Raw genomic sequence first — 12546 nt, forward strand, 5'->3', positions numbered from 1 at the left:
AAGATCTGATAAAGGTAGTTGGTGAGGTGAAGAAAGGAGAATCCACTAAAACTTGACCCTAGGAGCATTCTCCGCCGAATGGCATGGGGTGGTGACACTGACTCAGGACAATGAGAGAAGCAAATGTACTCCTAACCCTACTTGGGACCTTAAGGAAAGACTCATCCATGGTCATGATAGTGTAAATGCTGTTTATTGGTTTTAAGCTCTTTAACTCACCTTTGGAGTGAAAAACAATAGAAAGTTGAGCTGGTTGCAGAACAGACTGTAAATGTTATAAGCCTTGAAAATGTAAACTATAGATACAGCAGATGGAAATTAGGCAGTGGAAGGGCATGAGGAAAGATGGATGGAAAGGATGAGAACTGATTGTTCCAAGGAGTTAGAAGATACACTCTAAGACGGATTAAAAATAGCAGCTCAATCGTGTGGCTTAATGTCATTCTGGTTGAGGGACTGTAATGTGTGGTGCCACTATATTGGGATAAAGGAGGAAAGTGAGCTGTCAAGACAGGATTTCAGTAGATCTAAAAGAGATAAGTCATATATAAGCATATTATTTGGAAATATGGGGTTTCTCTTTCAGTGTCCTGTTAAGAGACTGGATTCAGCCCAGATGGTTCAAATGCATACTTTAGTGAACAGACTACTTATGGTGTTATGGGCTGGTTTACATTGTTGAGGTTGAGGGACAGAGGAAGAAATAATAAATACTAATTTTAAAAACTGTACACAGGCTCATTGAGCACTGGGACAGTGAAAGAGTGGCCACTCAAGGGTGCAGTGGTCAGGGATGTAAGGAGCCACTGCTGGAAGCACAGGGAATAAATGCTCCCACTCCTGCCTAAACACAGAGAAAGGCAGAGAGTGAGCAGGGGTTAGGTAAAGCAGGGAGGGGTAAGAGAAGAATAACCAGCAGGGAGGGTAGGTAGAACTTGGGGTGGAGTTATTGTGTTGCCTGATAAACTGTTCTGTACAGTTTGATAATCTCTTGCAGGGAGATGGAATATTTTAATGTAAATATTTGCATTTAGCACCTACTATTTCATCTAATGTGACAGGAGCTTGGTGGACCAGTGGTGACTTAAACAAGATCTCTGTCCTCAAGTAGCGTATAGTCTGATTGGAAAGACAATGCTACCAAAACTAGCAAAAAACAAACAAAAAATACTATTACACATTGTGATTAATGCTGTAAGTTTAATTTCAGAGAACACAAAAAGGTTAATCTTGCTTGTATAAACTTAATTCTTTAATAATGATACTGCAGTAATTTTTACAATATAATTAATTATTTGGGAGTGGGAACAATTCTTTTGAGTAGCCCATTTTGCTCTATTTAACTATAAATACACTGCATGCTACAAATCAGATGTACAGATGAAACAGCTGCTGCTTCGTTGCTTTGTTCCTGTTACTCATTTTAATGAATAATTTGAACAGACTCCAAAACATTAAATTATATGTATAAACATACTTTAAGGATTATATCATAATGTTAGTGTATTTAAAACTTAGGGGTGATGTCATTATCTAAATATAGTAAATTTTAAGAAAACAAATTATTTGAGCTATTTTACCCTCTATAAATACTTTGGCAGTAAAACAGACAAGGGCTAAAAATCAACCCAAGCATCCATATCCAAGTATAGAGAGCTGTGAAATTTCCCCACCTTCCTCCTGACATATGAACCTTGATAATTAAAATATATCTTTCCAAGGTCCCTGCATGAAATTTGACTTGTCTTGCCTTTCTAATGGAGATATGAGCAATGGCAGAGACAGGAAAAAGGACTTAGAAGCAGAAGAGTTTTATTTTGTCTTCCTTGATACTTCCTGTGGCTGAAGGGTTTTGTCCAAAGGGAAAAGATAAATGGACTGAGGAAGATAGATGTAGGCTCATTCCTCATCCCTCCCACCTCCTGTAGCATTCACAACAATCTGAGAACAGACAAATTCAAGTCCTGGGTTCCTATATCCTGAGCATCTGCTTATTAAAATAAACCTTTGAATACTTCATCTACTCTGATTCAGGCTACTCTCTTTCCTCCATGAAAAAGCTGATGAGGGTGTTTGAAGCTGATACTGTATACATGTAAGATGTAGTCATGAATCATTGGAAGCTCACTGCTTTTAGAACCTGCCAAAATTACCATACTAATGCACTTCTATGAAGGGTGTTAAAAAGGTAATTAAGCAAATAAACTCTGCTTATTTTAGTACCCTTATTCATTTCAGAATATTTTTTGTATGGACCTCTCATTTGATTTTTACGCAGTTTTTAGGAGCAGAATTTCTGCTGTTGCAGGGGAGAGTTTTATATGTTCAAGTACTTAAATATGAGAGAAAATCTAGAATTGCCTCTACAAATCATTTTGTTTATAATAATCATGAGTTATGCATTCTGTTTGCTCTAGAAATCAAGAAACAGAACACTGGATCATTTAAGGCCAGAAACTATATCCACTACTTGTATCACCCTTTTGGGATGATTTTCTGATGTTTTGTTCAGTGTGTGTCATTTGTATAACCCTGGCCAGCTGTCTTGAAAATATATGTCACTAATCATGGTAGGGGGTAGGTGGGTGAGGGGGTCGTCTGATTGGTTGTTTACATAAATTAGTCGTAGTGTCTGTTATCTTCATATTTAAATAACTGTATATGTTAGTACAAAACTCTAGTATAAAATGGGCAGCTGTCCGGGGCAGTGGCTCACATCTGTAATCCCAGCACTTTGGGAAGCTGAGGCAGGAGGATCGCTTGAGCTCAGGAGTTTGAGACCAACTGAGGCAACATGAGGAAACCTCATCTTTACAGGAAAAAAAAAAAAAAAAAGTAAGTAAAATGGGCAGTTGGTTTAGAGGAGAGACAGACAAAACCCACACCCTTTCTAAACAGAAAGATCCCCATCTAGATGCGTGTGCTTTCTAATAGGAGTCACACAGCCATACCTGCCATCACTGAACCATTGTGTCTTTTACTTTACCTGTTCTTTGATTTTGAAATACTGTGGAAATGAATTATTAGATTTTCACAGTTGTCTTTATGGAAATGATTTTGTTTTAGTTATTCACGTCTAGGACATCTGAAAACCAAAAGTAAAGTGGCCAGACCATGTCTGTCTAGAGACTAGCAGCCAGTAAATTGTCTTCTTAAATATTAAGAAAGCAATATACTACCTAGATGCAATCAAAGATGTCAGCTTTTCCTTAAAAGGCAATGATCAAAAGTCCAAAGGTGCACAAAGAAATAGTTAACCTACCTAAGTTGAAACAAAAGTTTTGTCTTTAGGACAAAAGGATTTAATAGGAATTCACAAGTAACTTTTATATTTTTGAGTGATGACTGATTTGCAGTTCAAAGTACAGGTAACCTCTTTGTGCTTTGTGTTTTATATTGTTTTTGTGTTTTTGTTTGTTTTCCCACATTTTGGCAGTGCTTGCCTTTTTTGAAATTTTCCCTGCTCATAAGCACTCCACTAGGGGGCAGACAAAAGAATAGAGAAGAAAAGAAACCCATATCAATACACTGCATCCGGTATACATTTACATGACGTGTTTGCTGCTCCTTCTCTATACTGTGGGGGAAAGTCTTTCCATTCATTTGCCCTTCTTATAAGGGCACTCAAAGTGATTTTTAGCACACTTATTTTTACATTTAAAATATAAACATATTTCCACAAGTTTAATGGTAATTTTAAAATTCATTGTCATAGTAATTTTTTATGGTTTTTCTGGTCTGTCTACCAGTGAACCACTTAATAACGAACACTTGGTTGTGTATTGATGACTGTAATGATGATCCCTATAGGGTTTATCTTATGTGGAGCATTTGTTTACCCATCCATACTAAATTGAGTCTCTCTTTTTTTTTTTGAGATAGGGTCTCCTATCACCCAGGCTGGAGTGCAGTGGCGCAATCTCGGCTCACTGCAACCTCCATCTCCTGGGCGTTCAAGTGATTCTCATGCCTCAGTCTCCCCAGTAACTTGGATTACGGATGTGCACCACCATGCCTGGCTCATTGTTTTTTATTTTTAGTAGAGACAGGGTTTCACCATGTTGGTCAGGCTGGTCTTGATCTCCTGATCTCAAATGATCCATCCTCCATGGCCTCCCAAAGTGCTGGGACTACAGGCGTGAGCCACTGTGCCTGGCCTGAGTCTCTACTTTTTGTCAGGCACATGTCCATGTATTAAGTTTTGAGAACAGAGCAGCGAAGAGAAAGAGCCTGGATGGTAGAGTGTGAAAAGGAGGGTTGTTATGGCTGCCTCCTAAGCCATTTGGTGAAAAGACTAGGCTGTGAAAGGAAATGGAAGAAATTCTTTTTTTTTTTTTTTTTTTTTAGTCTGGGGATAATATGTTTATATCAACACATAATAGACATTTTAGCTTTAAAGAGAAATGGAACACACATGAGGATAAAGTAAAACCCCCAAATTTGTGATTTTTTTTTTTCACTTTTTTTTTTTTTTTTTGTGACAAGCGTATTTTATTGTATTCTAATTTTTTCAAAACAAGCAACATTTTTTTTTTTTTGATGCGTATCAAATATATTAGGAAGGTTGCACATGGGAAGTCGGGGAATAAAAATGGGGGGTGGGAGTTAAAATAAATGAGAGAGGGACTTTATGTGGATCAGTGATAATAACTCAATACCCTATTTGACAAGAAGGAGAAGGAAGAGGAAGAAAAAGAAAGTGGGATAAAGGATCAGAAAGGGAGGGAAATAGAAAAAATTAGAGTATGACTCCAGGGTAGACCTGTTTTGTTGTCACTGAGTTGGTTGGTTGTTTTGTCTGTTGTATTTTTCATGTTTCGCCAAGTTGGCCAGACTGGTCTCGAACTCCTAGCCCGAAGTGATCAACCCACCTCGCCCCCCAGAGTGCCGGGACCACAGGCGTGAGCCACCACAACCAGCCCCCACATTGCTTCTGGTCTCCGTGGTAGACCTCCCAGACGGGGCGGCCAGGCAGAGATGCTCCTCACTTCTTCCCAGACGATAGGTGGCCGGGCAGAGGCGCTCCTCACTTCCCAGACGATGGGTGGCCGGGCAGAGGCGCTCCTCACTTCCCAGACGGTGGGTGGTCGGGCAGAGGCGCTCCTCACTTCCCAGACGATGGGTGGCCGGGCCGAGGCGCTCCTCACCTCCCAGACGATGGGTGGCCGGGCAGAGGCGCTCCTCACTTCCCAGACGGGGCGGCCGGGCAGAGGCGCTCCTCACTTCTTCCCGGACGGGGCGGCCGGGCAGAGGCGCTACTCACTTCTTCCCGGACGGGGCGGCCGGGCAGAGGCGCTCCTCACTTCTTCCCGGACGGGGCGGCCGGGCAGAGGCGCTCCTCATTTCCCAGACGGTGGGTGGCCGGGCAGAGGCGCTCCTCACTTCCCAGACGGGGCGGCCGGGCAGAGGCGCTCCTCACCTCCCAGACGATGGGTGGCCGGGCAGAGGCGCTCCTTACCTCCCAGACGGTGGGTGGCCGGGCAGAGGCGCTCCTCACTTCTTCCCGGATGGGGCGGCCGGGCAGAGGCGCTCCTCACTTCTTCCCGGATGGGGCGGCCGGGCAGAGGCGCTCCTCACTTCCCAGACGATGGGTGGCCGGGCAGAGGCACTCCTCACCTCCCAGACGGTGGGTGGCCGGGCAGAGGCGCTCCTCACTTCCTCCCGGACGGGGCGGCCGGGCAGTGGCGCTCCTCACTTCCTCCCGGACGGGGCGGCCGGGCAGAGGCGCTCCTCACTTCCTCCCGGACGGGGCGGCCGGGCAGAGGCGCTCCTCACTTCCCAGACGATGGGTGGCCGGGCAGAGGCGCTCCTCACTTCCCAGACGGGGCGGCCGGGCAGAGGCGTTCCTCACTTCCCAGACAGGGTGGCCGGGCAGAGATGCTCCCCACCTCCCAGACGGGGCAGCGGCCGGGCAGGGGCTGCAATCCCAGCACCCTGGTAGGCCAAGGCAGGCGGCTGGGAGGCGGAGGCTGCCGCGAGGCCAGACCACGCCACCGCACTCCAGCCTGGGTAACACCGAGCACCGGGTGAGCGAGACTCCGTCTGCAGTCCCAGTACCTCGGGAGGCTGAGGCGGGCAGAGCAGTCGGCGTCAGGAGCTGGCGACCAGCGTGGCCAAGATGGCGAACGCGTGCCTGCAGCTAAAGGAGAAAAAGCAGGCAGCGGTGGCGTGCGCCGGCAGTCCCAGGTAGTCCGCGGCGCGGGCAGCAGAGAGCCGAGTAGATTGGAGCCGGGGCCACAGAGGGAAGGAAAGAAAGAAGAAAGAAAGGAAAGAAGAAAGAAAGAAAGGAAAGAAGAAAGAAAAAGGAAGGAAGGAAGGAAGAAAGAAAGAAAGAAGGAAAGGCAGGAAATGGAAGAAATTCTTGATGGCTAATGCTGGGTGGTTTTTATTTCTAATTATTCCTTTATAACAGCTCATAATGATTAGAATGCCATATGGAGCTGGAGTTGGGGCTTCAGCTGTGAGAGAATAAGCTCCCCTTCTTAATCTATGCCATGTCTAGGGAGGCTAGCTGAAGACTTTTTATTTTTTATTTTTAATTCTTCCTTTATCTTTGCTCCAGCAAGAATCAAATCCAGTTACCAAAAATGTATTTACTTCAGCCAACCTGGGGTTACAGAATCTTTAAATGAAAATGTTATTGCTTGACTGGGCGCGATGGCTCACATCCCTAATCCCAGCACTTTGGGAGGCTGAGGCAGGCAGATCACCTGAGGTCAGGAGTTCAAGAGCAGCCTGGCCAACATAACGAAACCCCATCTCTACTAAAAATACAGAAAATTAGCTGGGTGTGGTGGCACGCACCTGTAATCCCAGCTACTTAGGAGGTTGAGGCAGGAGAATCACTTGAACCTGGGAGGCAGAGGTTGCAGTAAGCCGAGATCACACCACTGTACTCCAGCCTGGGCAACAGAGCAAGAAAGACTCCATCACAAAAAAAAAAAAAAAAAAGTCATTGCTTTGCCTCTTTGTGGTCAGTTATTCAACAAAATACAGAATGGTGTTTCTGTTTTTATTTCTTTTTTATATCATAAAATTTATTTTAACTACAGATGTTTTGTTTTCTCAACTTTCTAGTTTGGAATAGATAACTGTAAGTACGTTGTCTAGTAAAGTTTTAAAGTATAAACACTTGAATTGCCTAGGAGTGAAGCTAATTTTTTTTCTGAGACTGTCTTCAGGTTACATTGCTTAACATAAATTGAAATATCAAGAGATTTTTTTTGGAATAAATTATTCATCTATTAGATTTAATCATTCTGCACACTGTGAGATTGCAATTGTTGGTAAACAAGGTGATAACATTCTGCTGAGAGGATTATACAGATTTTTCATTATTTGCTTAGAGCATCAACTGCATTCTGTACCAGATTGGGCAAGGCCTAAGAGAACATTCATTGAGTTATAATTAAATATCTTAAATGCTAGAATGTTTTTGGGATGCTGGGTTAAGTTAGAAAGTAGATAAATACCTAGTGTTTTTATAATCATGAAATGCATTTTCTTTATGGGTTTCAGGAAGCATTTCAGTGAGGGCTTCATCTTTCCCTCCGTAATTCAAGCATGGTAAGCAAGACTTGGAAAAAGTCACAATAGGTTGAAAATTAAGGAATTAAAAATTTAAACCTGCCTCAGAAGGTCGTGTGGCTCCTGAAACCAAAGATATATTCATCCTTATTTTAAAAACTAGCTATTTAAAAGTATGTATGATATGAATAAAGATTAGATGAGAATATGGAGAAATAGATTTTTTAATGGTGGCGGGATTATGTATAATTTTCCACCTCACTTTTCAGTTGACGTTGTTGCTAGTTATTTATTAAATTTAAATTTGTTAAAGTAAATGCCCATATAGCTTACATGATTTTTTTCTGGAGAACGCTTTGCTTGGATATTGCACAACCTTCAGAAATAATAGACTCCACCACAGTACTTTCAGAGGCACAGACATTTAAAATTTATGATATACAAGTATAAGTTAAGCTTCTGTTTGTGGGGGTTTTTTTCCTCTTCTTTTTAACAGCTGCTAAAATTTTAAGATTTCTTAGAATTAAAGACAAGATAAAATTTAAACCAATGCTATCCAAAAATTAATATCTAAGAATAACTTCACATAAATTATAGAGACCAAATAGACTTTTGTCTACACTAATAAAATATTCCTTTGAATCCTTAATAATCTTAGTATAACTGCCCTAGGCAACCCAGGTTGATTCAAGCATTATGGATTTTAGTTGGAAAATTTTCCCTGTGTTTGATTTAGAATTATCTAGCTTTTTCAGGAACAGAACAATAAATAGAATTGTTGTCTTTAACATGCCTACGCTTCTGTACCAGTTGGGATATAAGGACTTTTATCTGTGTTCATAGCATATATATCTGTGTTCCACTTGACTTCTGGTCTACTTTTCTCTATTTCACCAGCATCTACAGTCTTAGGAATGAGGAATGGGGAAGAGATCACTGGATTGGAGAGGAGGGGATGTGTTGAGTGGAAAAATACAGGCCAAATAACTTCCTTCAGAATTTCATGAAGGTCAGGTCCCACCACAAAGAGTTGGAGATTTGTGGTATTTTGAAGCCCTCTAATTAAATGGGGGAATAGGTACCATCTTTTCCTTTCCTCTTCACTTTCCCCTGTTCTACCCTTCTTCATTCTAGTTAAATACCAGCAATTGTATATTTAAAGTAAAATACTGAAATGTGGTGAAATGTGGGATGTCCAGATGACATCTCTGAAAACCCAAAGCCAATCCCTGTGCTCCAAACTCAAGGTTTATATTTAGAAGACAGTGCAGATCCTGTATTTTTAAATTGCTGTAAACATGTTTATGTGGTTATTTTTAGCTTTTACAGACTTTAGTGAACTTCCAAGTTGGCAAGTCAGACACAGTCGGTTGTTGTCTGTTACCTCAGATGCCAGCACTTTCTGAATGACTCTGGTTGTCTCACTGGGTTTCTAGCATGTTGAAAGCAGATGAGTGTGTAAGTTATCTTGTGTCAACTGCACATGGTCTATCTAATCTAATCTATCTATATGGGTGATTGTATTACTGTACATAGTGTACTTGTTTTCTTTTTTCTTCTTTTTGTTTAAGCTTTTATGAACTGGTAACGATTTTGCTTGGAGCTCAAGATGAGTTGGGTCCTGCCAGATGGCACTGTTATTTCTCTGGCAGAAGTAGCTAGTTATTTTCTCTTTTCCTTCAATACTTCTCTCCTTGTCCTCAAGCATTAAATCATGCATATACAATACAGATCCTTACAGCCGCTGTTATTTTCAGTCCATTGTATCTATTTCCTGTTGACCAAAGGTTATGAGGCTTGGGTGGTGTAGAGGGAGATGAAAAGTTGACAGAAAAAAGAAAGCTGGGCTCATTTTAGGGGCAAAACACCATAAAATGGGCAAGATGGCACTTGGATTTATTGAAAACAAAAAGAAATAGGCAGTCGTTTTTCTTGTATGGTGAGATCATTATCTGCATGGTGCATGCATGAAGAATCGTTTTCCTCCAAGAATCGTGTTTTACGAAAGGGTGACACCCCTAGCCCTCATGGGGAAAGAGGGAGACGTCATTATTGGCACTTGGGCTGAGCCTTCCACATTTGCATCAGAGATCTTGATTTCATTATCTGTGCCATAATTTTTATCTTGCATTCAACCTTGTACTTAGTCCATCTCTTTAGATGAAGTTATTCATTCTTGCTTATTGGACTTAATGTAGTTTATAGTCAGTGGCTCCAGAATGCATAATTTATCTCTTTGGAGGGATGTCTTTCTAAAGAAACTTTTCATTGCCATATATCTTGTTCTGGAAGCTTTAGACTGAGATTTATGTTAAGAAGAAAGTGATATTTAAGCATTATTTTGGCTTTTTACATATAAATCTAATTATGGAAATTTGAAATTTGATTTGTAACATTTCAGTGCTTTCCCTCTAGTTCTTAATGTGAAAGTGTTGTTTTTAAACAGTGATCCAAATCTTAATATAGCAGTGTTTTATTTTGTTGTAAATTGTGAATGTTTAATAAGAAACTACGAAAATGGGAATGTTTTGTTTTGCTTGAAATTCAAAACAGTAGTTCTAACCCAGAAATAATTATTTTGGATTGGATAGCTGAACAAGAAATAGAATTTAGAATCAGTACATTTTTTGAAGATAAATTTTCATTGAAAAATTCTAGATTGTCATTGGTGTGTTTTATTAATGATCAATTTTATTTAAGCAAGCATTTCCTTTCCTAATCATGATAATAACAACATATGAGACACATTTTTAGGATAGAGTAAGTTTGTGGAACACAGTGAAATTAGGAAATAGACCCACATACTTGTTAGGATCTCAGGCACAACTGCTTACAGTAGCATTACACAATTTAAATATTTGTTGTGGATTTTATTATTAAAGCTGTACCCTCTTCAGCAATTGATCTTGCTTGTCTCTTAAGTTGAAGAAATATCCTTTAAAACTGCACTGTCCAGGCTGGGCGCGGTGGCTCACGCTTGTAATCCCAGCACTTTGGGAGGCTGAGGCGGGTGGATCACGAGGTCAGGAGATCGAGACCACGGTGAAACCCCGTCTCTACTAAAAAATACAAAATATTAGCCGGGTGTGGTGGCGGACGCCTGTAGTCCCAGCTACTCGGAGAGGCTGAGGCAGGAGAATGGCGTGAACCCGGGAGGCGGAGCTTGCAGTGAGCCGAGATCGCGCCACTGCACTCCAGCCTGGGTGACAGAGCGAGACTCCGTCTCAAAAAAAAAAAAAAAACAAAAAAAACTGCACTGTCCAGCCTGGGCAACCCACTGAGACCTCATCTCTACCAAAAAATTGATAAGTTAGCCAGGCATGGTGGCATGCACGTGTGGTCCCAGCTACTGGACAGGCTGAGGTGGGAGGATTGCTTGAGCCCAGGAGGTTGATGCTGCCATGAGCATGACTGCTCCATTGCACACAGCCTGAGCAACAGAGCGAGACACTGTTTCAAAACCGAAAACAAAAAAACTGCGTTGTCCATATGATAGCTTCTAGCCACATGTGGCTAAATTTAAATTAAATAAGTTAGAAAATCAGTTCCTCAGTTGCATCAGCCACTTTTCAAGTTTTGTAGTCACATGTGGCTAATGGATCCTATGATGGTCAGCACATTCATTTCCATTATCACAGAAAGTTCTGTTGGATAGCACTGCTCTAAAACTGCAATTAGAATTTGCCTCTGTGCAGGAAAATTTTGTCTTTAATTTGAGAGATGACATGAATTTTCTACTGCATAAACAATATTTATTTTCTCATGGTCTTGTTCTTTATTTAAACAAGACGTTATTAAACATCAAATGGACACTGACATTATACTTCATAGCATATGCCATTTTGTTCTTATCCTCTGCGATGACGTTACATTCTACCTTCTGAGAGACTGGGAAGTCATTACACACACACATACACACAAATGTATGGATATACAGAGAGAGAGAGACTATATATAAACTGTGTATATATACATAAAAATGCTAACAGGTAATATTCAATGACTGAAATTTGTGGGCCTTCTCATAGTAGTGTAGGCACTGTGAAGTTGTAGGTGCCTAATATTAACATATTGGCACGGTTTCAGTCCCAGGGTTCATAATTGACTTATTCCCTGATTAAGTTAGTTTCACTTTTTGTTCTCTGAGCCTTGTGGGCTGGAGATTTGACAGTTTATGGCTGAATTCTTACAATAATAAGAAAACCCACTATTGGTTTGTTGTATCATCCATTATACCTGAAGTCCAAGTTAGTGAAGAACACAGACAGAATCATTACCAAATGAATTAAGAGATTCATTCATTTGTTCATTTATTCAGGCAACAGTTATCACCCATGCCTTTTAACCACCAAGTCCTTGCATGCTGTACACTATGCTGAACACTTAAAGAGAAATAAGACAGAGTCTTGGGGGAGGAAAGCAGTTGTACAAAGGGTTGATTGAAATGCCAAGGTAGAGTGCTATGATGGAGGTTTGCACAAGGTACTGTGGACATCTTGGAGTAGTCAGCTTGACCTGGCTGAGGTGACAGGGGAGCCAGAATTTGCAGAAAGAAAGGTGTTGCCAATATTCCTTCACACCAAATTCCATCTGCTCCAAATGGAAAAGATGAGTTTCTTACCATGGTCTCTCAGTATTTTGGCAATTTTGCAAACCATGGGGAGAAAAAAAACTCTTAAAAAAAAAAAGCCATTCCTAAGCATCACTTTGATGGCTGTGTAAGACTCCTGTATGGTGGTATATTATCGTTTATTTACTCAGTTTCCTACTGTGACTAACCATCTGGATTTGCCCAGGACTGAGCCATTTTCTAGGATGTGGGACTTGCAGAGCTAAAACGAGGATAGTCTTGGGAAAACTGGGATAGTTGATCATCCTACCTTCTACTGAATATTTAGATCATTTCAAATATTTACTTATAGAAACAATACTGTGCTGAAAATTTTGGTGCCTAGGTATTTAGCCACATTTTTTTTTTCCATTATTTCCTTAGGTGAGAGTCCTAGAAATGGAATTAAT

At 41.1% G+C, this 12546-nt stretch overlaps 1 protein-coding gene across 3 annotated transcripts in view; it reads left to right on the top strand.

The window, feature by feature from the left end:
• Nucleotides 1–12546, top strand: part of GAB1 (GRB2 associated binding protein 1) — a 133847-nt gene that overhangs the window by 59145 nt on the left and 62156 nt on the right. The window contains exon 1 of one of the 3 annotated variants that reach the window (XM_063638216.1): nt 8733–8985. The exons of the other annotated variants lie outside the window; for them this stretch is intronic. Coding sequence (XP_063494286.1) covers nt 8965–8985 — 21 coding nt within the window. The 5' untranslated portion in view covers nt 8733–8964. Of the gene's footprint in view, nt 1–8732; nt 8986–12546 lie in introns of those variants that run through there. 3 annotated transcript variants of the gene reach the window in all.

This window comes from Symphalangus syndactylus, chromosome 4 (assembly GCF_028878055.3).
Source record: "Symphalangus syndactylus isolate Jambi chromosome 4, NHGRI_mSymSyn1-v2.1_pri, whole genome shotgun sequence".
NCBI lineage: Eukaryota > Metazoa > Chordata > Mammalia > Primates > Hylobatidae > Symphalangus > Symphalangus syndactylus.